This window comes from Gracilinanus agilis, chromosome 3 (genome assembly GCF_016433145.1).
Source record: "Gracilinanus agilis isolate LMUSP501 chromosome 3, AgileGrace, whole genome shotgun sequence".
Classification (NCBI taxonomy): domain Eukaryota; kingdom Metazoa; phylum Chordata; class Mammalia; order Didelphimorphia; family Didelphidae; genus Gracilinanus; species Gracilinanus agilis.
This window is the reverse complement of record NC_058132.1, coordinates 193,200,540-193,227,300: the sequence shown is the minus strand read 5'-3', so window position 1 is coordinate 193,227,300 and position 26,761 is coordinate 193,200,540. Positions and strand designations below refer to the sequence as shown.

General features: G+C 35.9%; 1 protein-coding gene across 1 annotated transcript in view; it reads right to left on the bottom strand.

Moving 5' to 3' along the window:
• SIK2 (salt inducible kinase 2) overlaps positions 1-26,761 on the bottom strand; it is a 167,305-nt gene that overhangs the window by 116,267 nt on the left and 24,277 nt on the right. Inside the window, exons 2-3 of the mRNA XM_044669351.1 lie at positions 20,361-20,477; positions 16,499-16,562 (exon numbers count right to left, since the gene is read on the bottom strand). Coding sequence (XP_044525286.1) covers positions 16,499-16,562; positions 20,361-20,477 — 181 coding nt within the window. The remainder of the gene's footprint in view (positions 1-16,498; positions 16,563-20,360; positions 20,478-26,761) is intronic.

Below are 26,761 nucleotides of genomic sequence, written 5' to 3'. Positions count from 1 at the left end.
AGTATATAACATCGACTGTTCTGGCTCCATTATCCTGAAAAGTGAGGAAAAGGGTCAGACCAGTGAATACTACTTCCTATTTCCTTCAAGATCTAGTCTCTTTTCCTATTCTCTTTCATAATGTGACAACTTACTGTAGTCCAGACTGCTAAATTGGCTTAGTGAGTAATTGTCATTGTAGGCTTATAGGACATAGATCACTACAAGAACCTGTTGTGATTTGTGAATTTTTTCCTTTTTTTCCCCTAGAATTTTTTTCATGGTTTTTGATATTCTATATTTCACTCAGAGGTTATTTTTATTTTTAAATTTTCTTTGAATTCTTTGATTTTTTTATAATTGATTCATATACCTTATGACTTGACTATGTATCCCAATGTGATTCTTATATTCATCTCTGTATCCTCCTCGGGGGGAATATGTTATTGTCCTCCACAGAGGGGACTACGTTATTGTTGTGAATTTTTATTTTGAATTTGAGCTTAATTTAGAACAAGAGACTACCTCCCAGAATCCAGAAGGTGAACTTTTTGCACAAGGCACCACAAAGATACCTGTGGAGACCGCACACTGCTCCAGGAGTTCCTGAACAAACTGAACGTGCAGAATTGAACTTTGGCGGGTTGAATACATTTGCTTATATGTACTTTATTGTACCAAAGGGGACTGCCCCCTAATTGGTTTTGTTCTTGATTCTCTTTTGTTTCCTTATCCCCAAGTTGTTGTATTTTCCCTGTATAAATATTGTACATACCTTAATTATGTTTAAAATGATCCATTGGGTCTTCCAAAGGATCACAGGGGGGAATTTGAAAGTGGAAAATTTGCCACACCTGAGCTACATTCCCAGGATCCTTTTAAGTTACATCCTCATTTGACATATAGGGGCTTGGGGAGATAAATTTGGCTGAGATCCACGCTGTGGGGCTCTTTTTCAGGAGCTTGTGCTTTGCTTTGGTAAAGTGCTGCAGGTTGTGAGTTTTTGGCTCTCTTTGCTTTGCTCACTTTACTGAAAGAATCCTTTTCCTTTTCTTTTCCTCCTCTTTTTGTTTATTATTAAATTATATATGTATTTTAAAACACTAGGAGTATTTATTCATTTTTATTCCAGCAGCACTCTTCTGCACTCTTGAATCCTTTTGTTCCCTTGACCTATTGCTAATCATACCATGACAAAATCTAACTCTGGGTTACTCTGTCTACTTCCTTTGCTCACACTACATGTTACTAAATGGAACTAAGGAAAATAACACAAGTGTGCAGATGGGCTCCACTTTAAACTTGCACTAACCTAGTTCAACTTGGCCCTCACTACATGATTTCCCATCCCACACGCTACAGCATAAGTTCAAACCATTTCTTCTCTCTTCAAGATTTTCCACTTATCATCTGTGCTGAGGAATACATCTCACAGCTGACCAACACTTAAGGCCACTACTGACAGCGCCCTCTTTTTTCCTTCTTTTCATCCCAATGTTCCTCACTTTGATAGAGGAGTGGAGGATGGATTGAGGTGAGGAGAGACTTGAGCCAGGGAGACCTATTAGGAGGGTATTGCAAGAGTCTGGGTAAAAGTTAACAAGGGTCTGCACCAAAGTGGTGGCTCTATAGGTAGAAAGGAGATATGTCATGCTGTGAAGGTAGAAATGACAAATTTTCACAATTTATTTGATATATGGAATGAGTAAAAGTGATTATTATTTCCTTTTTTTAAATGAGGCAACTGAGGTCCAGAAAGATGAAGGGATCCACCCAATGTTAGTGCTAGTTAATAAAAGAGCCAGGACTTCACAGAATCTGGGGGTTGGAAGGACCTTCCATGACTATCTAATCCAACTCATACAAGAAAGGTATTCCTACTATAAACGCCCCACAATAAATGGTCTTCTAGCCTAAGTGAAGTCTTCCAAGGACGGGTAGCCATTTCTGTTTTTAGACACTAGAATTGTTAGGAATGATTTATACCCATTGTTCCTAGTCCTATCATGGGAGACAAACAGAACAAGTCTAATATTTCTTCAATATGACAATTCTTCAAATACATGATTAGAGCTATTATGTCTGCCTTCAGTAATCTCTTCTCTAAGGTAAACATTCTCCATTCCTCCAACCAATAAAACAAGATTTCATGTGTACAAAATACTGTCATATTGTATAGCTGAAGATGTTATCTTTATCTATTTAATTCTATATATTAGATTCAACTTTACATATAATTTTGATCATTAAAGTTTAAGTGACCAAAAATGAGATCTACTCTAGTCTTCAAATTTATCACTTTCCTCAGACATGATTATTATCTGGAAAGCAGAAATGCTATCTTTGATCAGAAATGCCATCTCTAATTAAAATCAGTATAATTCCGCAATCCTATTCTGATTGTGCTCTAAGAAATTAAAGCCAGGGAATATTGGACCCTAAAATTTAAAATCACTAGTTTTAGCATCTAAGACTTCAGAAAGAATTTCTATTAAAGTACATATGTATAACATCTATGTGTGCACTCCCTCCACTGATGCAGAGCAGAAACCTGCAATTTATACTCTAAGTTGTCTGAATACTGAGAGGTTAAAAAGCTTGTCCATGATGACACAGATGGTAGGTGCCAGAGGCATGCCTTAAACCCAAATCTTCCTGACTAAAAGGCTAAATTTCCTATCTAGTAAACTATACCATACTTTCTCTCAAAAAAGTTTATCTTGCTCTCCCATCTTCTTTAAGAAACTACTTCTGGGGCAGCTGGGTAGCTCAGTGGATTGAGAGCCAGGCCTAGAGACTGGAGGTCCTAGGTTCAAATCCGGCCTCAGACACTTCCCAGCTGTGTGACCCTGGGCAAGTCACTTGACCCCCATTGCCTACCCTTACCACTCTTCCACCTATAAGACAATACACAGAAGTTAAGGGTTTAAAAATTAAAAAAAAAAAAAAAAAAAAAAAAAAAAAAAAAAAGAAACTACTTTTCTTTTCTCCTCAAAATTCCCTTTCTCATCTCTCTTTATTATTTAGCACCTTTACCACCTACACCTGTGCCCATTATTGAAAGAACTGCCACTGATCCTGCCAACTCCTCTAGCTATTGTCCTATATAATTTCTCACTTTCATAGCCAAACTCCTAGAGTTATCCATATTTATATCTCCATTTCTTCAAACTCCTACTCTCTACTTAACTGTTTTCAGTCTAGTTTCTGACAGCAGCATTTGACAAAACCTGCTCACTCCAAAGTTACTAGCGATCTCAACTTCTGACTTCAGTGGGCTTTTCTTAGCCTTCATTCTACTTGATCTCTCTCTATCAATGGCATAGATTTCTCTGAGTCCTAAAAGCCCCAATATGATTGACTATGTTTATTTACCTTTCTTGATTGTATACTGTTGATTAGAAAGATAAAATACAAAATAAACTAGAATGGTACAAAGTCTTGAGTCCATGTCATATGAATTGATTTAAAGAAGTGGGAATGTTTAGCCTAAAGACAAGTGGGGAGACAGTCATGATAGTTATCTTCAAGTGCATGAATATCTATCATGTGGAAGGGGATATTAAACATGTCTGTTTGGCCCCAGAGGACAAAATTAGGAGTGATTGAAGTTACTCAGAGGGAAATTTAAACTTGATTTCAGGAAAAACTGTCTAACTACAAGAGTTTCCCAAAAGTGGAATAAGGAAGACTTGGAAAGTGGCAAGTTCCCACTCAATGGAGATCTTCAAGCAAAGAGTGGACATGACCACTTATCTGGTATTTTTCTCATGTATGGGTTGCACTAGATGGTCTTAGGGATCTCTTCCAGCTCTTAAACATTCGGGGACCACCCTTCCTTTCTTATGTGTATGAATATTCCCTCTTAATTTCATTTGCAAGATCACTACAATTCTAACCTAAGCCCACTTTTCTTTTGTCTCTGTAGCTTTTCTTCCAGTAATTGTATCAGCTTCCATGAATTCAATTATTATAGCTATGCGGATAACTTCCAAAATTATGTGTGTACACACAAACACACCTCTCTCTTTGGTGCTGTACCTCTTTGGAACTTGAGTCCTGTATTACCAACTATCTGCCACTGATGAGTAAGGAAAGCCCAAGGGTCACAGGACAGCAGTGGTATCTAGAATATGAGGGAAAGGGCTGACCTACCTCCCCCACCTCCATCATCTGACAATGAACTTCTAATCTACCTAAAATAGCAAGGTATCCCAAAGGAGAGACAAGAGGAAACAGGAAGCAGTAGGTTAGGTGGGTCACACCCCTTCAATTATCACCTCCCCATAGACTCTGATAGAGAAAGGCCAGGATTCAAAGCCCTAGGACCTGGAGAATCACTATGTTTCCATACCTTTAGGCCTGATTCAACTCAGCCCTCATAGCAACCATCAAAGGGATTCTCTTGGTGGGGAAGAACCCTGTCTGCTGCCATCGACATCAAGAGTTGACCAAATGTTAATAATAAGCAGATGAGCTTGAGTCCTCAGAACAGCATAAATACCTCCTTCCTAAAACCTCAAGTCCTTCTAGCCTCTCAAATGGTTCGCCATTCAAAACTGATATAATTTTATTAATAAAAATATGAAAGATGATACATTACCAGTTACTTTTCCATTTGCACTCTAAGAGCCTTTTCATCTGACTTATAGCTGAAACTTTCTACATAAATTTCTTCCCTGAGAGCAAGGATTGTCTTGTTTTTTATTTGTATCTATAAAACTCAGGACAGTGCTTCACTTATAAATAAGCACTTAAAACCTTGTACAATATGGTTCTCTACTATACCTCTAGACTTATTTCATATCCCTCCCATTCATGTACTAAGCTTTCAGGTTAAAATAGTTTGTCAACTTTTCATATCCTGTTTCTGTTACCACATTTCATATCTTGCTTCAGAAAAGGTGATCCTGCTTATACTAGAATGTACTCCTTTTTCAATCCTACCTCAAAGATTCTTTTATTTTTTAATTTTAAAAAATCCTTATCTTCTCTCTTGGTATCAGTTCTAAGACAGAAAAGTAATAAGGGCTAGGCAAATGGGGTTATGCCCAAGGTCATAAAGCTAGTATATGAGGTAAAGGAAGTATCTGAGGTAGAAATTGAACCCAAGTCCTCGATTCCAGGCCTGGTGCTACTTAGCTGTGAATCCCTCCACCCCCCATTCCCTTAAAGCAGAGGTGCCAAACACATGATATAGGGCCCACAACACTCCAAAGTAGTCCAAACAATTAGGAAATATCTAACAAAATAAATAAAAATATGACAGGGCATAGATAATGTTAATGTAGTTTACTAAGTCAAGATGATATTTGTTGAAAAGAATTAGATCACAATTGCTACCTGTACCTTTTGGACATTTGACAACCATCCTTACAATTTGTTATTAAGGTATCACACTAACTTAAAATATTTTTAGAATCTATTTTAGAATAAGAATACTAATTAATCTTGCCACCTATAACTGAAAAAGGACCCAAGCAAGAAAACGAATCTACTAGATTCCATAATATTTGAAAGTTTTGATGAGATCTAATCCAGACTGTTTAATCCACAAGTAGAACACTGTTTACAAAAAGAGTACTCCAAAAATAATATCTAGTGTCTGAAAATTAGGTGCTCAGACAATGCAAAGGTATCAAAATCTACTTTACATTAACATTGGTCATTTAGAGTTAAACTCTTTCTGCTCTAACAGTTAAAACTGGAATCATGCTGGAGATAATGGACATAACAATTTTAAAAAAATCGAGTTAGTTGTAAAACAGTAGGCTAATGTAACTTCATTGCCTGGTATGTCCTATTACTGAGCAACCAAGTATCTAAAGGTATTTTAGGATCGAATAAGGCCCTACTAAAGTTCCCAGTGCCAGCAGCTTAGTATGTTACCACTGAAGGAATGACAGGAAATGAATCAACAAACCTCAGGCACATGCTTGGCCTGGAGAGATAGTTATATCAAGGAGCAAAGATCTGAAAACAAAATCCCAGGGTAATTTAATTATGGGCTGGAATTTGCTGGCTGTCCCAATGGCTGAGTTAGTTTGAACAGTGCCCAAATTGTCTGAACAAAAAGACCACCCTAAGATTTTTGCACCATTCATATCATGTAAGCAAAAAGATAAATATATAGGAAAATATTTCAAAAAGACTTGTGTTACTGTCCATTAATTATATTTATGGTCAACTAAGAAAGTTAAAAAGATTTAAAACATCAAAGTCTCTAATACATATAAATTATACAAGGTTTTTACTAGAAATTAATTTTTTTCTTAGAATGTTATAGGTCTACCAGGGGAAAAGACTAAGTATCCTTTAGGCTTCAGAACAATCACTGTCTAAAATATTAAATCTTGCATCTTCCACTGCCTACCTTGAACTAGATGTCCAACAGTCATCTTAAGTTTACTGGGTCCAAAACTAGACTCATTATCTTTTCCCCAGAACCCTCCCCTTTTCCTAACTTCCCTAGTTTTGTCAAGGGTACTCCTTATCCTCTCAGTCACTCAGGTTCACAATCTAAGTGTCATCCTCACTACCTTTCTCACCCCTGTTATCCAACCAATTACCAAGTTTTGTAGTTTCTATCTTTGTAACATCTCTCCTATATGTCCCCTTCTCTCCTCTGACACTGTCACCACCCTGGTGCAGGTTTCATCGCCTTATACCTGGACATAGCCTGCTAGCTAACTTCCTTCAAGTCTCTCCCTAGTCTCCTGTTGATAAACCATTGGCACGTGTGCCTGAGGGGGCTGCTCCCTTCCCCCATTCCACTAAGCCTGAGGACATTTCTCGCATCACCTGCCCCTCTGCCCAGCAGCTGAATGGGAGCACTTCCTGTACAGTTTGGGTACCTGGTATCTAAAAGGTTCGCCATCACTGCAGCCTAGTCCAATCCAATCTCCACTCAACTGTCAAATTGATCTTCCTAAACTAACCATGCCACCCTTCCCCTTCCCCATTTAATGAATTCCCAGTGGTTCCCTATTGCCTCCAATACCAAATATAAAATTTGGTTTGGCTCATAAAGGTCTCCACAATCTCCCTCCTTCCTACCCTATTAGTTTTCTCACACTTTACACCCCTGTCACTATCCCTTGGTTACTATTCAATCTCGTGACCCTGGCCTCCTTACTCTTCTTCACATGTAACATTCCATCTTCTCCAACTTGGAGCATTTCCACTGGCTATACCCCATGTCTGGAATTCTTTTTCCTCATCTCTACCACTGAGTTTTTCTCCCTTCCTTCTTGTCTTAGCTAAAGTCCCACCTTATGTAAGGAACATTTCCTAATCCCCCTTAATGTCAGTTAGTGCCTTTCCTCTCACCTCCAATTTAACCTGAATATATCTTCTTTGCACAGAATTGTTAGCATATTGTCTCCCCTGTTAGACTGGGAGCTTCTTGAGAACAGGAACTGTTTTTTGTCTTTCTCTGTATCCTCAGTTTTAGCACAGTGCCTGGCATAGAGCTAATAAATATTAGTAGGCTGTCTATTGTGCTAAAGCAAGGTTTTTGAATATAACAAAGACTTTGATTAGCCTTGCTAAATATGGAGAAACTCATCACTAATAGATTAGCTACTTCATGATGAATTATTTTGCATGCAACTCAGAAAAGTACCAAGTGATCCTTGTTCTTATGTGGCCCTCTTCTGTTTCTTCAATAGTGGTAGCAATGTGACCAAAAATGAGGGAAGAGGTCGATAAGAATAACATAGTATTTATGCCATCTATAAACTTTAACTTGGCTCTCAGCACTAAGATTCTTATCCGATAACCAACATGTTAACATAAAATTGGAGAAGCTAAATTATAACAATCTTGGATTCTTCCTAGCAAATGAGGAAAACTAGAAAAAAGAAGTTTCAGCTAAATGGTATTCCCTGAAGGATCCCTCCCCACCCAAAAAAGAGATGAGAAGATTTAAAGCAGTTCATGACTGAAAGCTATGAGACATTATTTCATAGGTTATCTGGCCATCTTGTGTTGCAGTACTGCTTCAACATACTTACCAAAAAAAGCGTCATGAAAATAATTGCAGCTATGTCTCAATATTGGTTGCAGAAGATGAAAAGATGAGAACTTCTAAAAAATTTAAACAAAGCCTTTTAAATTAAATCAGTATGCACTCTGATGCTCAGTAATTTAATGCAAAGGTAGAGATGGGTGAAAATGGCGAAAAACACATCAGAAAGTAGAAGGCATGAAGGAGGAATGAGAGAAAATCAAGACTTGTAGACACCAAAGCTTCATGGCTTTACATCATAAATATTTAATTTGAGAAAAGAATCCATAAGCCCTACATATCATGACAGCCAAATAAAACTGCACAAAAATTAAGTTCATGATATTTTAAAAGACAGGAAAAGTTTCTTTAATAATATGGGAAATCATTGATCAAGCAAAGATAAGAATTAGTAGAAAGCTAGCAGGAAAGTTAGAAAATTTTATGGGATGCAAGTGAATTAACTGAAACCTAAGTAAATGGAATACTAGATAACAGAAAGAACATTGTTAACAATTATAATAATTTATGGAGTCTAAAAGATATAAATCAAAAATGCCATTAAAAAGGAGACCAAAGGAACCTAAGAGGTACCTTACTCAAGAAACACTTCAGGGGTCAGCTTGGTAGCTCAGTGGAATGAGAGTTAGGCCTAGAGATGGGAGGTCCTAGTTTCAAATCTGGCCTCAGCCACTTTTCAGCTAAGTGTGACCCTGGGCAAGTCACTTAACCTACATTGCCTAGCCCATACCACTCTTCTGCCTTGGAGCCAATACACCATATTGACTCCAAGACAGAAGGCAAGGGTTTAAAAAAAAAAAAAAGAAAGAAAGAAACACTTCACTTACTTGCCAAATGTAGAGGGGTTGGTTTATTATCACCATGAATATCTAAGGTAGATAATTGAAATAGATGAGTTGGACCAAGAACTCACTAGGAAGAAAGGAGGGCTGAATTGCCTTCTGTAAATCGGAAAGCTCCTTTAATGACCTTAGGCTTCCCCTAGAAACCAAAAATTTTATACCAATGTTGTACCAGTGTTGTTATATAGCTATGAGATCTGGAACATATACAAACTAAACTGACAAGGTGAAGAAGGAAGTATTAGTAGTTGGAGGGGTGGGGGGCTCAGGTAAAGGCTTAAAAGAGGATGGGCTTTTAAATTGAGCTTTGAAGGGAATAAAAGATTCAAAGTAGTAGAAGCAAAAAGAGTGAACATTTCAGGTACGGAGAACAGGCTGTTCAAAAAGAGAGACCAGAAATAGGAGTGTCAGTTTAGCTAATATGAGTAAAAGAGAGGAATATATAAGTTTGGAAAGGTAGGTTGGAATCAGGTTATAAAGGGTTTTTAATGCCAAACAGAAGTTTGTATATACTAGAAATGATATAAAATGATTAAGAGTTTATCAAGCAAGGGATTGACATGGTCATTGGTCATACCTGGATTTTAGGAATATTATTTTGCCAGCTGTGTGAGGATGGATCTGAATGGAGAAAGACTAGAGGCAGCAGTACAGGCAAGAGAGGATGGGGGCTTGACCTAGGGTGGTGAATGGCTGAGTGGAGAGAAGTGGATAGATGTAAAAGGTATGCTAGGAAAATCAATAAGACTTAGAAACTTATATATGAGGAGAAGGAAAGTGAGGAGTCAAATAGGATTGAGATTGTAATCTTACATTCCTGGAAGGATGGGAGAGCCCTCACAGAAATAGGGAAGTTAGAATAAATTCAAGTTTTGGAGGGTGGAGACAGGGCCAGGATGTGAGTTCTACCTTGGACACGTTGAATTTGAGATGCTGAAGTTTGACATGTCCGATAGGTATCTAGTGACACAGAACTAGAGATATAGAGAGACTAGAGCTGGTTATGTACATCTGGAAGTCATATGCACAGCCATGATCATTGGACCACAGGAGCTAATAAGGTCACCAAGACAGAATGCATAGAAAGAGAAAGGAAGAGGACTGAGGGCATAGTTTGAGGATAAACCCACAGTTAGAAGACAAGTCATGAAAAATGAACCAGTAAAGGAGACTGAGAAGGGACAGTCAGACACGAAAGAAGAACCAGAGTAAATCATAAAAACCCAAAGAGCAGAGTATCCAGTAGACTTGGTCAATTCTGTTAAATGCTGCAGAAAGGTCAAGGATAAAAATTGAGGAAAAGACGATCACATTTGGCAAATAAGGGATCATTGTTAACTTTAGAAAGGGATGTTTTGAGTAATGAGGTCAGAAGCTAGATTGCAAGATGTTGAGAAATATGTGAGTAGGCAACAAGTTTGTTTTTTAAAATAAGCTTATCTGTGAAAGGCATGAAATATCAGGCAATATCTTGAGGATATTACAAGGTTAAGCAAGATATATAAAAAATAAGGATAATACATGCTGAGAGAATACAAAACAAAGAAAAGAATACCAGAGATACTGGGTGATACCAGTGACAATGTTTTCTGGACAAGAATTAAATCATGTCTTAAAGAAAAAATATTTGAATGGGTATTTCAAGATGGGGAAAAAGCATAACCACAAGGTTGGGAGGTGAGAATAATCAGAGTATGGACAGGGGTTGGTGTAAAGAAAATTACTTATCTCAGTTTTGAAATGTCTTGTTGAATTATTCTTCCCCTATGGTTTTAATAATTACTTTTATAAAACGATTAATAAATACAATGCATACTTATATGGCATTTTATGGTTTACAAAATGTTTTCCTTATATCCCAACTGAGGTAGATAATACTGGCATTATTATTCTCATTTTACAATTGAAAAAATTGAGGCTTAGAAAGAATAACGAGTCACAAAATTTAAAGAGGGCCCTCAGAAACTGAAGATAAAAAAAAAGTAATTTTCTCTATAACACTCTCAACAAATAGTAATCCAATTTATACCTAGTCTCTTGGTGATGGGGATCCCACCACTTTACTGGGCAGCCTACTCAGTCTGAAGGAAGAGCTCTAATAATTGGGAAATTTTTCTTCATGTTATATGTAAATCAGCTCTTAAAATTTCCATCTGCTGCTCATACTGCCCTCTGGACCAAACAAAGCAAATCCTATCTCTCTTCCATGTGACAAGATTTCAAATATTTCTAGACAGATATCTTTTTCCCATTAAACCTTTTTTTCTCTGAAAGTTCTGAGAAGGTAAATCAGGAGCTCAGTCTTGTCTGTTGTGAAGAGAGCACCAGGGGTCCAAGAAGAGTCAAAAGGACCTGAGAAATGGCTCAGTAGAGTTCTGAGCCAGTTTTGAAGGAAGGAGCCCACAGTATAGTTGGGGGGTTAGTGACCTGCTCATAATCACATAGCATACATCATAGCTGGAGCGCAAAACTCAGCCAGGCAACAAATATTTATGAAGTACTTAATATGTGCCAGTTTCTGGGGTAATTAATAATAATAACAACAAAAACAGCTAACATTAGTATAGTGCTTTCTATGCACCAGGTACTGTGCTATGTGCTTTACAACCATTATCTCATTTGATCTTCACCCTGTGAGGTAAATGCTAATACTATCTCCATTTTACAGATGAGGAAACTGAGGTAAACAGAACTGACTGCAGGTCTAGCATTCTGTCCACTGTAACACCTAGCTGCCTGTTAAGTGAGGCTACTTGAAGGTAAATACTACATAGAAAAGTAAAAACATGTTCCCAGCTCTCTAGGATCCTGCTTACATTTTAATGGGTGAGACAATGTGCAAATAACTAGGTACCTATAAGATACAGACAGTGAAAATGGAAGGTCATCTCAGAGGAAAGGGACAGAGGAGCAAGGAGTGTGAGACCTATAAAGACCTGCCAGAGGTAGGATTTGAGCTGAGTCCTGAAGAAAGCCAAGGAAGCCAGGAGTCAAAAGTTAAAGAGGAAGAACTTAAAGAGGAGCAGCTACTGAAAAGGCACAAGACACCCAGTCTGGGAGATGGAGTGATGTGTATGAGAAATAGCAAGTAGGCCAGCATAGCTGATCATAGAGTGCGTGGAGGAGCTAGGTGATAAAAGGGCTTTTAATTCCAAGCAGAGGAGTTTATATTTGATCCTGAAAGTAAAACAGGGAACCACCAGAGTTATTAAGCTAGGGAAGAGAGAGCTGGCATGGTCATACCTGTGCTTTAGGAAATTGCTGGCAGCCAATACCAGTATTCTATTACATCTTGGCTACCAAATATATATTTCTAGCAGAAAATTCTCTCCTAAGCTCAAATCCTATCTTTTTATTTATTCTTACCTGGATGTTTCACTGGCATCTTGAATTTAACATGCCTAAAACTGAACACTAGCTCTAATCCACTCCTCCCCTTGATTTGATTTCCTTATTTCTGTCAATGAGTTGGTAATTTTCCCTATCAACAAGGTTCAAAAACCTTAATAGAGAGTCTTCAAAAGAGACTGGAAAATTTATCACTTGCTATCCAATCTAGTATGATTAAACTCTATGAATTTACCTCGGTTTTCTTTGGAAAATATGTATGTAGTAGACAGGTAGGTGGCTCAATTGACTGGGGTCCTGGGTCCAAATATAACCTTAGAAATCTCCTAGCTGTGTGACCCTGGGCAAGGTACTTAACCTCCACTGCCTAGCCATTCTATTCTGCCTTTTAGCTCAGTATTGATTCTAAGATGGGAAGGTGAGGTTTATTTAAAATGTGAATGAGTGAGTGAGTGAGTGAGTGAGTGAGTGTGTGTGTGTGTGTGTGTGTGTACATGCCCCAAGTTACCTCCATACCATGATGAAGATGCATGCCAAACAAAATACATCACTTACTCTGAGTTATATTTTTATCCTTTCTAGCCTCTTGGCCTTTAATCACTATATTACCAACAAAATAAAATTCTACTCATTCTTCAAAGTCTAGATCAGATGTTGTCTCCTCTAATGCCTTCCCAGATTACAACCTCCCTCAAAAATGGTTTCTACTTCCTCAGATTATTATAACAGTTTATTTGTAACTTTTATGGAATCTTTCTCATACTGACTTACACCATAGTTTCTATAGCAAAGAAGACAACATTTTTCTATTAAGGTGAGAGATTGTGCCTGATATCCTTGTAGAGAGAGCATCTAGTATGTCACCTTTCATATAGTAGTCTTTTAATAAATACTTTTTAAAAAACCTCTACCTTCCATCTTAGAATCAATATAAGCATATCAGTTCCAAAGCAAAAGAATAGTAAGGGCCAAGCAACTGAGGCTAAGTGACTTGTCCAGTCATACACACAACTAGGAAGTTTCTGAGGCCAGATCTGAGTCCAGGTCCTCCCAACTTCAGACCTGGTACTTTATCTACTGAATCACCTAGTTGCCCCTCTCAATAAATACTTCTGAATGAATTAAATCAATGTTAAAATGGGACCTTAGGCTCATCTTTGGCTCTTCCCTTCTCCCTCAATTCTTACAATGTTACCAAATCCTATTGATTTATATTCTACAAAAATTCAGCAAGCATACTTTGCACTTATTGTGTGTTAGCACAATAAGTGGTGGAGGTAAGGAGGGAGTACATTTCAGGAATGGGGAAAAGCCACTGCGCAAAGCCATGAAGGCAAGAGATAAACTAATAAGACTAGGAGCCAGAAAGTAGGGCAGCTAGCTAGAATAAAGAGTGAACGAAATGGAATAATGTACAATAAATCTGGAAATGTAGGTTGGATCCAGATTGTGAAGGTTTTCTTAAAATATAGATTTTTATTGGTGTCTTATTTTTACATCACTGAGGTTTCCATTATATCCTTTCCCCATCCATAAAGTCACACCAATAATTTCTTAAGAATGTTTGTATGACTCTCTGAGTGCCATATCAACACATCAAAATCAACGAATACACCAAAAGAAATCTTCCATTATGTGCACATTCCATACCTGTAAACCACAGTCCCCTCATACCTCTTTATAAAGGAACAGGGAGAGAGGTATCTTCTCATATCTTTTCTTGAAGCAACTTATTCTTTATACTGTAATGACATTCAGCTTTGATTGCAATTGCTGTTCTTTTCATTTACATTGTTTTTTAAAAAACAAATCTGTATTATCTTTTGTTTTTATATGAACTAATTTTTCCCCTATATCCCTCCTCCTTTTCCTCCTACAGAATGATTCCCTATGACGAAGAATATTTCAAAAGAAAAGGAAGAGGAAAAAAAATCAGAAAAACTGATCATATTTTTAAAAATCTGAATATATGTGCATTGTTCAACACATTTTTACAAAAGAGTGGAAATTGATAGTGAAGCTGGAGGAGGTATCTTTTCATATCTCTCTTTGGGGGGTTGTTCTTTGTAATTCTGCAATATTCATTTACAATTGTTTTGTGGTGACTGTTCTTTATATTGCTGTCATTATGTATATTGTCTTCATGATTCTGCTTACTTCATTCTGTATCAGTTCATGCAAATTTGTGATTCTCTGTACTCATCATGTTCATTGTTTCTCACATACTTATCTATATTTGCCATGTTTGTGGTTTCTCAGAGCAGAGTATAAAATAACAACAAATGAAATAGAAACAATAAAATAGTATAAATAACTTTAAGATGAGAAATTTTTATCTTAACCTAGAGGCATAAGGGAACCATTAAAAATTCTTGAGCAGGGAGTAATAAGAAGAATATTTTCTAGTCTATGTAGATGATAGATTGAGAGAGGATATTAGAAACCAGTAAACCAGTCAGAAGTAGATTTCAGTAGTCCAAGTTTGAAATAATAAAAGCCTGTACTATAATAGTTGCTATGTAAGTTGAATGACAAAAATGTATGCAGGAGAACTTATGGTGACAAGACTTGGTAAATGACTAGAGATAGGCAGTAAGAGAAAGGAGGAGTTGGGTTGAAGATAAATAAGTATCTGGGGGGTTAAAAAAATCTCTCCCCTAAGCAGTAGGTTTCACTGTGAAGTAAAAGTGAAGTGGTATGAGCAGCATCAACTTTCTTGTTCAATTTAATTAGGCCAACAAAAAGTTGAAAACTACATTTTTTTGTTTACTAATTAGGTTCATTGCACTTATTTATAAAATGATCCAAGTTTTTCTTTTATAAATCAGATCCTTCTTTTCATAGTTAAGTTCTACATGTCACATAAAATATTTCACATAAAAAAACAGTTTTATACATTAATGTCCCATCTGTAGTTTGGTTTATATAAAAGAATGTAAGCCAAATCTATATTGAAAGATCACAGCGAAAAACACTCTCTAGCACCTTATATGCAATGCCATTACATCTTACCTGTGATAATTATTTCTTTTTGGTGAGTTTTGAGATGAGGAAAGTCAAGAGTCCTTTTGTTAAATACAAGCTAAATACAAAACTTGGAAGATCATACTCTTAAATTTTAAAATACAGGAAAAGGACATCTTCATTGACTCCTTCCCAATGGTTAAAAGCTGATAAGAACATAAGATTCAAACTACTCTACTAATTTTGTAACTTATGTAATTTATCATTCATAAGAATTATGAGAAATTCTTCCATTTCAGAACAAATCTGAAGCAAGAACTGGGTTTTAATCACATAATCATTTTACTAGTATCAAAGAGAACAATACTTGGATATAGGCCTCTAGATATCATATATTAGTAAGTAGTTACTGAATGAATGAAAAACTATTAAGTATCTAGCCTGACTTCCAAGCTCTGACCCCGGACAAGCACTTAACCTCCATTGCCTAGCCCTTAACATTCTTCTGCCTTGGAACCAATATCCAGTATTGATTTTCAGATGGAAGGTGAGGGTTTTTTTTTTAAACTATTCAGTAGCCCCAAGAAGAAAATTAACGCCCCCTCGCCCCCCCAAAAAAACTAATGAAAGAGGCAAGGGAAAGGATTAAGGCTAGATAGACTATATTTCTAAACAGTTATTCTTAAAAATTTTAAAGTAAATTTAAAAAGTAGACCAGAAGTATACAGAAGTAAAAGACCAAAAAAAGGCAGAAGTGATCTTGGAGTCAGAACCAGGATGTAAGTCTGCCTTCTAGGCATATAACATTGTACAAATCATTTCCACTCCACTGAACCTCAGCCTCCATTCTATAAAATCCATATATAAGTGCTTTGTAAGATATTAAAGAATTATATGTCTAAGCTTTTTTTAATTAAAAAAATTTAGACTTTTGAATTTACCAAACCTCTAAAACAAAATATATACAACCTAATTATCCACTTCTCACTTCAAAGATTACAAATACAACACCTGAAGCCACAACTTTTTTCTTTCTCTCCTACAGGGTTGTGAAAGAAAAAAATCCTCCCAACTTCATGTATATTCAAAGAAGGATTCCAGTCTTCAAGAGTACAATCTCTGCATCACAAATCAAAGAACTAGACTATTAAAATTTATTTTATATCCTTAAAAAAAAGATTTGTGCATTTTAAATTTTAATTATTTGAAAATTCATGCTCATGAGTGGTGTATAAGCTAACTCTATTCATAAGAGCATATGGTTAACAATATTCTAATCAAACAATATAGTTCAGAACACTTTTTCAAACAAAAAAGAAATAAGAAAGAAGCTTACCAAAAATCTCTCCATTTTTGGCATATTCAGTGACAAGGTACAACATGCTTTTGGTCTCCATCACCTATTTAATAAAGAATTCCATATTAATTTAATAGGAAAAATAAGAAATGGCCACACCAAAATCTATGTGATTCCCTAATTAAAACTACTTTTTAAAGTTATGAATGGAAAGTTGACTTCAATGAAGCCAAGTAACCATTTTGAAATGCTACAGTAATTAAGAAGAATCCACATCCCAGAAGTCTTGAATATCTATTCTATAGCACATTCTCTTATTGGCTTAATAAGAAAAAGCATATACAACATTGTACTAGAACAACTTCTTGTTTCTGGGTTTATTTTCCCCCCATCAATAAAAACCATCATGGATTTCTTATCCCCTCCCCACAAAGTGGAAGAAAAAGATAAGATGATTAGTCTAGCTAAAGAGGAAATGGTTTCACTTTTTTCTTGGTATTCTGAATATCTAAAATAGTGCTTGACACAGAGTAGGCAGTTAATAAATGGACTCACTGATTGATCAGTGTGTTGTGATACTGCTTTTATATACCTGCCCAATATATAATTCATTTTTTTTTAAACCCTTAACTTCTGTGTATTGGCTCATAGGTGGAAGAGTGGTAAGGGTGGGCAATGGGGGTCAAGTGACTTGCCCAGGGTCACATAGCTGGGAAGTGTCTGAGGCCAGATCTGAACTTAGGACCTCCGGTCTCTAGGCCTGACTCTCAATCCACTGAGCTACCCAGCTGCTCCCCCCCCCCCCCCAGCAATATATAATTCAAAGAGACCATCCTGAAGCTTCTTCTCTGTAGCCTGATGCTTGTGTTTCTATAACAATTATTTTACTTTAATTTAGAAAAGTAATAATGTAAAAAAAATGTAAAAATGTGGCTTCTTAAGCTATACTTATTTGGAAAGATAATTTGTATATATTCATGATGTTAAACATAAACAAACTACAATTACTCATTGTTTTATAATATTCCTTAGAAAGAATACAATTTTGCTGTTACCTGCTGAAAGGCTGAAAATTATTTTTCCTGTAAAATGGCCTATTCCTCAAATAGACTGAGACAGAGTTAAAAGCTATCTATTATTCGGACCTCAACAAGTTAGACATTAATATTGTAACTTCTCTGGTTTGACTAAGATAAAATTATCTGTGTGACTCATTGGTAATGTCTGTCCTTACTTTGGCCTTTAGTTTCATCACAATCTTGAAAGTATTTGAATAGTTGCTTATAATTACTATCTTTAAAAATAGCCTAAGAAAAGCAAGATTCTGCTGTAAGGCAGTTCCAATTCTGAAAGGGTTGTATTCTAAAATCTCATTCATAAATTGGCTGTTTGGTCCTTGGAGCACATTTTCCCAAAGGAACAATGCCACAAACACTTGTTAGGTTCCAGGCCATCCCCACAAAAACATGCTCTATTCATAAAGTAGCTGAAGTATAGTTCTGAATCATATAAACCCTTTCCAATATACGTAATAATGTTTACAGGAGCAAATACATTCTAAGTATGCTGGGAACACAATTGCACTGAAATTGAACCCCAACAACAAGACAGCAACTCTGAAAATTCTAAGTCATTATGTGGCTTCCACGATTTGGGGTAGCAGGAAAGACATGAGCAGAAGAAAGAATAGGAAGGATGAAGAGAAAAGGCAAGTAAAAGTGAGGAACTGTGCAGGGAAACTGTGCATAAAGTGCCCCAAGGGCAATTTTTATGTGGGGTGGATTTCCTTTCATTTTATCTCCCTTTTTTGAAGGCCTAGAGGTTGGACCAAGTTTTCTCTCTTTCATTAGCTCAATGAGAAAAACAACAGTTTTTCTTAATAGTTTTTCTCTAGCTTTCTTGTTCCTAAAGCACGTACATAGTCATTTTAAAGATCCTAAGAGTTTCTATTGCTAGAAAATGCAAAATACACAAGGTAAAAAAACTCCCTCTTCCTTTATCCTTCTTTGTTTGCCTTCACCTATTTCCTATAGATAAAAAGAATCAGAATTTCAGATTTGGAAGGAATCTCAGAAAGTCATCTAATCCAACCCATATCTGAGAAAGAATCTTGATGATATCATACCCAACAAATGGTCATCCAGCTTCACAAAAATCTAAATGAGGGAGAAAACGCACCAATTCCTGAAGCAGTCCATTCCATTTTTGAATTATGTTAGGAAATTTTTCTTGACATCAAGTACAAATTTGCCCCTTTGCAATTTTGACCCAGGGCTCTTAACTCTGACCTCTAGAGTCAAACATAACAAGTTGAATCACTCTTCACATAACAGCCTTTCAAATACTTGAAGATATATTTGTCTTCAAATGATGTGATAATATTTCATGCCCTCCCTAGATCTTCCCTTCTGCAGGCCATACAACTCTATACATTTCCTTCAACTGATACTTGCTTAGCATGGACTTGTGGCCCTTCACCATTCTAGTTCTTCTTTGAACATTCTCCAGCTTATCAATGGTAGATGATCAAGAAGAGTAGAAATAACTAACAAGAGTAGATCTTTTAAGACTTAAAGAACTAAAATGTGCTTCACTTACAACTCAAAGGGAAGCACAGAATTAGTGAATCTCCTGGAACTGAATGATGAAAGAAGGGACGTTTCTGTTAGTACTTGAACATAGAAGGAGTTCCTTGGTAGCTATAAGTTTGGGCCTTATTTTCTCATACTTAGGATTTATATAATTGGATACTGTGTGTCATCACAGCTTTCACTTAAGAGCTTAGAATCCTGGTTCTACCACTTACTAGTAAGCTGTGTGACCTCTGGCAAGTGATGTTATATCTCTAAGCTTCAGTATTTCTCATCTATAAAACAGTAGGGTTGAACTACATGGTCTTTTGGTCTTTTCCAGTTGGGACATTACATGATTTTTATAATGCCTTTTTTGTAGATGTAGAATATACAATATTTTGAACAGCTCTAGCTTTATCTTGTGTAGAAACAATACCCCCTCTTCACATTTTTTTTTTATTCTAAAGCATGGGAAAAATGCATTGTTATACATAGATGAAAAACAGTTTTCAAACCAGAAAAAATCCAAATATTAATGACTTCAAAACTTAAAAATGTTATGTATTATCAACTGGGGTATTTATAACATAATTTCTAAACACTAGATATATTTTATCTTCCATCTTAATATCAATTTGTTTTTTAAAAAATCCTTACCTTGTCTTAGAATCGATACTAGGTATCTAAGGCAGAAGAAAAGTAAGGGTTAGGCAACTGGGGTTAAGTAACTTGTCCAGGGTCATATAGTCAGAAAGTGCCTGAGGTCAAATTTGAACCCAGGTCCTCCTGATTCCAGGCCTAGCACTCTATCTACTGTGCTACCACTAGCTGGCCCAAGTGTGCATTTTCTTTAAAAAAAAAAAAAGCAGACTTTTCCATTCAAAAGCACATCTTAGTAAGTGTATCTGATAAAATAATTCAAAATAAAATATAAACCATAGCCATTTATAGATTATATGCAAAATGAATAACAAATGTACATGTCACAGATTTTATAAACTTTAAAATTTTAACAAGGTACTCTGATGCTGAAAAAGTAAATGCCCACACCATGGACACTATTACCAAGATGCTCCAAATTCATAACTGGTTCATAATTAGACATGTTCACTAAAAATACCTCAGGTCCAATCTGGATGTAGAAGAATATCGGTGCATTTCATGTTTCACTCTCAACATTTTCGACTTAGAGATAATTCTTAATAGTCAATATCAAATCCACTCATTTGAACAGCAAAGTTAGAATTATATTTCTTTTACAAGTGGGAAAACTAACAGTAATTCTGTAATTAAAATGTACAGCTGAAACTGGAAAGCTTATATCATACCTGGTAGAGTTTTATTATGTGAGGGTGGTCTAACATTTTCATTATTTGGACTTCTCTGTAGATTTTCTCTAGATTCACCGCATCCAGTTGAGATTTATCTATGATTTTTATGGCCACCTGCATCACAAAATAAAAAATAAAAAGTTTACAGAAGTTAACCTTTATGTAATTACAAAAAGGATATCTGAAATTTCATTAAGTACCATAAGTTTTGTTAGCTGTTTTAGTTTTGATAGTTTTGAACTTATTCATTCAACAAATACAACATACCTAAGTTTGGTTTGGAGATATCATCATCATGCTGTGACTATGGTGCTATGTTAATTCTAAAACAGTTTCTCTTCTAATACCACTAAGTTTACAAAACTTAACATTTATTTACTACATTTACAAACACAGCAAAAATAAATTTCTCAGTGCTTGACACCCAAATCATTAACAAATAACTGACACCAAAAGTAAGTAAAGGGCCAATTTATGACCAATGTGAATACAGCATATAATTTTAAAGGGGCTAAATACTCACTGATTTCTGTTTAGGGAACCCCCTCCCAAACACACACTTTGGGATTGATGTAGTAGATTTTTCTCCCTAAAAATAATACTAAGCACTTATACTACTCACGGATATTTCTTAATAAAATGGAGATATATTTCTGAAAAGTGAGTAAGAATATAAGGAAATGCAGTGAAAACAGGAAAAATAATGGGTCTAGGTCAGGTTATAAATTATAAGAAAATTAAAATTGTAATAATACAAATAAATAACTTAAGTATTAGAAATTTCCCCCTCAAGAATGTACAAGAAACCCTTAATTTATAAATGCGTCATACTCTCAGAGTTTATTTTTAAGTGGATTGTCTGAAATTTAGAATTTCAAGAACTGATTTATCTGCAGATAGAACCTATGAAATGACTAAGTGTGTAATAGTCAGTTTGAACATCTTGTCTTAGGACTCCATCCTTCCTATATGAAGAGAATAAAATAACTTGCACTGTATAATCTTTTGGTTTTGAAAATGTTTTGCCTACAGTATCTCACTTGATCCTCATAACGACCATGTGAGATAGAGGTTATTATTATCTTCATTTTATATATGAAGAAACATAGGCTTTGGGGGTGGGGGTGGGGTGGCATTTAAATAACTCTCCCAGGAATTTACAACTAGAAAATGTCTAAGACAGTCTTCTTATCTTTTAATCTAGTGGTTTATTCATTTTTGGACAGCTTTAATCATTAGGAAACTTTTCTTTATGTTGAATTAAAATTAATTTCTCTAGCACTTGGTAACCATTTCTATCTCATTTGGAAATGGGTATTTGGCGTGGGGCCATCTTCCGCCTCTCGTTTAGGCAATTGGTCTCTCCTCCTGGCATGACTCTAGACCTTACTTAATAGAGCAGCTTTGGCTTCATCTTGTCCAGAATCATCCCCTCCATCCCCTCTCCCCCAAGCACTTCCAGGGCATATACATACCCATATCTTGGCATAGACACTCATACTTCTGGCTTCCTCTTAGGTGTCTTCCCCTCACTAGAATGTAAGCTCCTTAAGCAGAGATTGAACCTTGCTAGTTTTTGAATCTGAAGTACTTAGTACAATGCCTAACAAATAGCAAGCCTTTAATAAATGTTTTAGCTATCTATTTTATACCCCTAGCTCTTAGTCCTGCCCTCTGAAGCCAAACAGAACAAGCACACTCCCTTCTCCCAAATGAAAAATCTTGAAAAACTTGAAAATAATTATCATGTTCCCCAAAGATCTTCTCTTCTCTAGAAGAAACATTCTTGGTTCCTCCAGTCAATTCTTAGATAGAATGGCCTCAATATTTCTTTACATCCTTACTGTCCTTTCTTTGGATGTTCTCCAGCTTGTCAACAAACTTCTGGACTTCAAAACCATGCTTTTCCTGCTGTCTCATCTTGGAATTCCCCTCAGTACCTGAGATCTCCTCCTTCTAGACTATCCAACTGCCCTTGCTGCCTTTCCACCCTGGAATATCCCTCCATTAGGCCTGTCACTTTCTCACTCTGGTGAATTCCTCTTGAAGCCTCCATTTTGTGGAAGTACCCAAGAAAGCCAGTCTTCCTTCCATTCCAGATATACTCTTGATTTTCCAGACTTCTAAACCACCTCTCCCAGGGTATTTTTTTAAAATCAACAATTCCACTCCCTTGCTTTTCAGCTCCCTTTGGTGCTGTGTCTTCCCTCAGTAGAAAGAAAGCTTGCTGAGGGCAAACGCTATTTTTCTTTTTGTTTGCATTCGTTATCACCAACCAGGCATAGAATGCTAGGCAAAGTAAGCCCTTAATAGATGCAATTATCTTTTTTCCTTTCTTAACATATGGCAACCAGAACTAAACACAATACTCTAGATCAGGGCTGACAAACTAAATATGACCTATGGACTAAATCCCTCCACCTGCTTTTGGGACAATAGTCTTTATAGTATTTTTATTTTCTAAGTTTTATAGAATTTGGGGGGGTTTTTACCCCACAGTAATTTCCCAATATTCCTCCTTATCACATACAGTACTCTCTCGTTAACAAAGAAAAACAGTTAAGAAAAAGCAATCAACACAGTGTCTAACAAATTTTTGTGTCTTTTGGTATTCATATTCTCCACTAACCCCAGTAGAGATAAGAGAATGGTATATCTCATCATCTGTCATTTGGAGCCAGTACTGACTAACATATTTCATTTTGTCCAGCTGCCTTTTAGTCTCACACTCGTTTACATCATTGCAGTCACTCTATATGGTTCTCCCGCTCTTAATTTCTTTTCTTTGGATGAGTTTATGAATATTCTCACAGTTTTCTGAACTTTTCATGAGTTGTATCTTACAATGTAATGATGTTCTATTAAATTCACATAATGCAATTTCTTCAGACATTCCCTGATCGATAGGCACTCACTTTGTTTCCAGGGTTCTGGGTGGGTAGGGGGGCAGGCTAAAAACTGCTCTGGGTATTTAAATACATGTGAAACATTCCTTCCTATCTCTGAAGGCCCCCTCCCTACCCCCATTACTACACACCCAGTAGGGGGACAGCTGCATCAATGGCATAAATAGTTTGGAGTTTCTAATTCATATAATAATTTCAAATTGTTTTCCAGATTAGACCAATTTCACAGTTCCAAAACTGTATCAGTATATCTGTCTTCCTATAGCCCCTCCAATACTATTTCTTTTTTTCATCTTTGCCAGGTGATAGGTATGTTTCAGGTGTGTTTTGATTTGGATTTTTATTGTTATTAAGGATTTGGAGCACTTAATATAATTGCTGACAGTCTGCAATTCTCCTTTGAAACATTTCTTTGTTCATACCCTGGAACTATTTATATAATAATAATAAACAATACTGTATTTATATAGTACCTACTATGTGCTAATCAATTTATAATTGTTATCTCATTTAAATTTTAAAAAGTTCTTTTGAGATTACTTACTAACATTCTAGATTATTTGCTTTTAATTAATAATAAATTCATTAATCGCCATTAATCCTGTTAATGTTCTAAAAATTAGAAAATTTCTTCTGATTCCTTTGGTGGCTTCTCATAAATTTTCATAGGCCAATCTCATTATTATCACTCAAAAGTAATTATCTGTTTCTATGATGTGTTATTTTAACCAAATTTTTATTTCAAGGATCTTTACTTGGTCTACATTTATTTTAGTTTATACCTTTAGAATAACAGGATAACAGACCTTAGAGTTATAAGGGCTGGCCCTCAGGGTCATCTGGTCCAATTTCCTCATTTTAGAGAGGGAAAAATCAATGCCCAGAAAAGTAAAGTGAGTTGTCTCAGGATACATATGAAATAAATGGCTGAACCAGGAATTAAACTGGGTCCTTTGCCTACAGATTCTATTCTTCCCCAGGTACCATGCTACTTTCTTGTTTTTTCATTTCTAGTTCTTAGCATAGTGCCTAAGGCCTTGTTGGGAACTTATGGCATGTGTGCCAGAGGGGGTTGCTCCCTTCCCCCTCTCCATGCACACCTGAGGACATTTCTCCTATCACCCGCCCCTCTGCCCAGCAGCCCAATGGGAATGGCTCCTCCTTCCCCTGACTGGGGTAAGGCAGGGGCTTATATGTGATGTGAGGGTTGTAGTTTGGGCACTTGATCTCTAAAAGGTTCATCATCATTGACCTAGGGTATACATGGTAAGAGCTTAAAAAATAATCACTGAGGAGCAGCTAGGTGGCTCAGTGGAACTGAATTAGACAAAATATGAAAGATCATCCATTATAGACTGGTAGAAACACATTAGAAATAAATATGCATTAAGTAGTGTGTCTGCATACAGTTAGAAAAAAAATAATAAGGAATTCAGACAAGTATGAGAATTTAGATCATTGTCTATAATTTTTTATTATTGTCTGCAAAAGAAGTGTCCATTATTTGTACTTTTTTATATTTTACTTCTTTATATGCTTGCCCATAAGGATATATATTATATTGAAAATATGCATAAAAAATAACCACTTGGAAGCTACCAAAGTCCTTTTGTTACTGTTTCCACCTTCTTGTTCCTTTTGATTTTTCCTTTCTTGGTAGTGTTAGATTTATCTCTCTACCTTCCATCAGAAGAATAGTAAAAGTGTTCTACAATTACTGTGTTACTATTCATGTCTTCCTGCAATTAGGAATTTGGTCAATTAAAGGAGAAGGTAGGTGTCAAGGCAAGGGTAAGTAGATAAAACAAATAAGTTAGTGAAAGAAGAGAAAGGAAGTTAAATGATGTTGTCAAGTTGTCCTAGTGATCAAAGTCTAGAAAGGTCTGAATTAAATAGGGTGGAGAGTTGTAAAAACCCATTAAAAACTGGTATTTTGAAAAAACAGATAAAATAGACAAAGTACTAGTCAATCTAATAAGAAAAAGGAAAGAAGAAAACCAAATTGACAGTATAAGAGATGAAAAGGGAGACCTCACCTCTAATGAAGGGGAAATTAAGGCAATCATTAAGAACTATTTCGCCCAATTATATGGCAACAAATATAACAATTTAGGAGATATGGATGAATATTTACAAAAATATAAACTGCCTAGATTAACAGCAGAAGAAATAGAATACCTAAATAATCCCATATCAGAAATAGAAATTGAACAAGCCATTAAAGAACTCCCTAAGAAAAAATCGCCAGGGCCTGATGGATTCACAAGTGAATTCTATCAGACAGTCAAAGAGCAACTAATCCCAATACTATACAAATTATTTGATATGATAAGCAAAGAAGGAGTCCTACCAAATTCATTTTATGACACAAATATGGTACTGATTCCAAAGCCAGGTAGACCAAAAACAGAGAAAGAAAACTATAGACGAATCTCCCTAATGAACATAGATGCAAAAATCTTAAATAGAATATTAGCAAAGAGACTCCAGCAAGTAATTACGAAGGTCATCCACCATGACCAGGTGGGATTTATACCAGGAATGCAAGGATGGTTCAACATTAGGAAAACCATCCACATAATTGACCATATCAATAGTCTAACAAACAAAAATCACATGATCATCTCAATAGATGCTGAAAAAGCCTTTGACAAAATACAGCATCCATTCCTATTGAAAACACTGAAAAGTATAGGAATAGAAGGACCTTTCCTAAAAATAATAAACAGTATATACCTAAAACCATCAACAAACATCATATGCAATGGGGATAAATTAGAAGCCTTCCCAATAAGATCAGGAGTAAAACAAGGATGCCCATTATCACCTCTATTATTCAACATAGTACTAGAAACACTAGCAGTTGCAATTAGAGAAGAAAAAGAAATTGAAGGTATCAAAATAGGCAAGGAGGAGACTAAGTTATCACTCTTTGCAGATGATATGATGGTCTACTTAAAAAATCCTAGAAAATCAACTAAGAAGCTTGTAGAAATAATCAACAACTTTAGCAAAGTTGCAGGATACAAAATAAATGCACATAAATCATCAGCATTTCTATACATTTCCAACACACTAGAGCAGCAAGAAGTAGAAAGAGAAACACCATTTAAAATCACCCTAGACAATATAAAATACTTAGGAATCTATCTACCAAAACAAACACAGCAATTATATGAAAACAACGACAAAACACTTTCCAAACAAATAAAACTGGATCTAAACAATTGGAAAGCCATTAACTGTTCATGGGTAGGTCGAGCCAACATAATAAAAATGACAATTCTACCCAAATTAATTTACCTATTTAGTGCCATACCTATCGAGCTACCAAAAAACTTCTTTACTGAATTAGAAAAAACTATAACAAATTTCATTTGGAATAACAAAAGATCAAGAATATCAAGGGAAATAATGAAAAAAAATGTGAAGGAAGGGGGCCTAGCAGTACCAGATATTAAACTATACTATAAAGCAGCAGTCATCAAAACA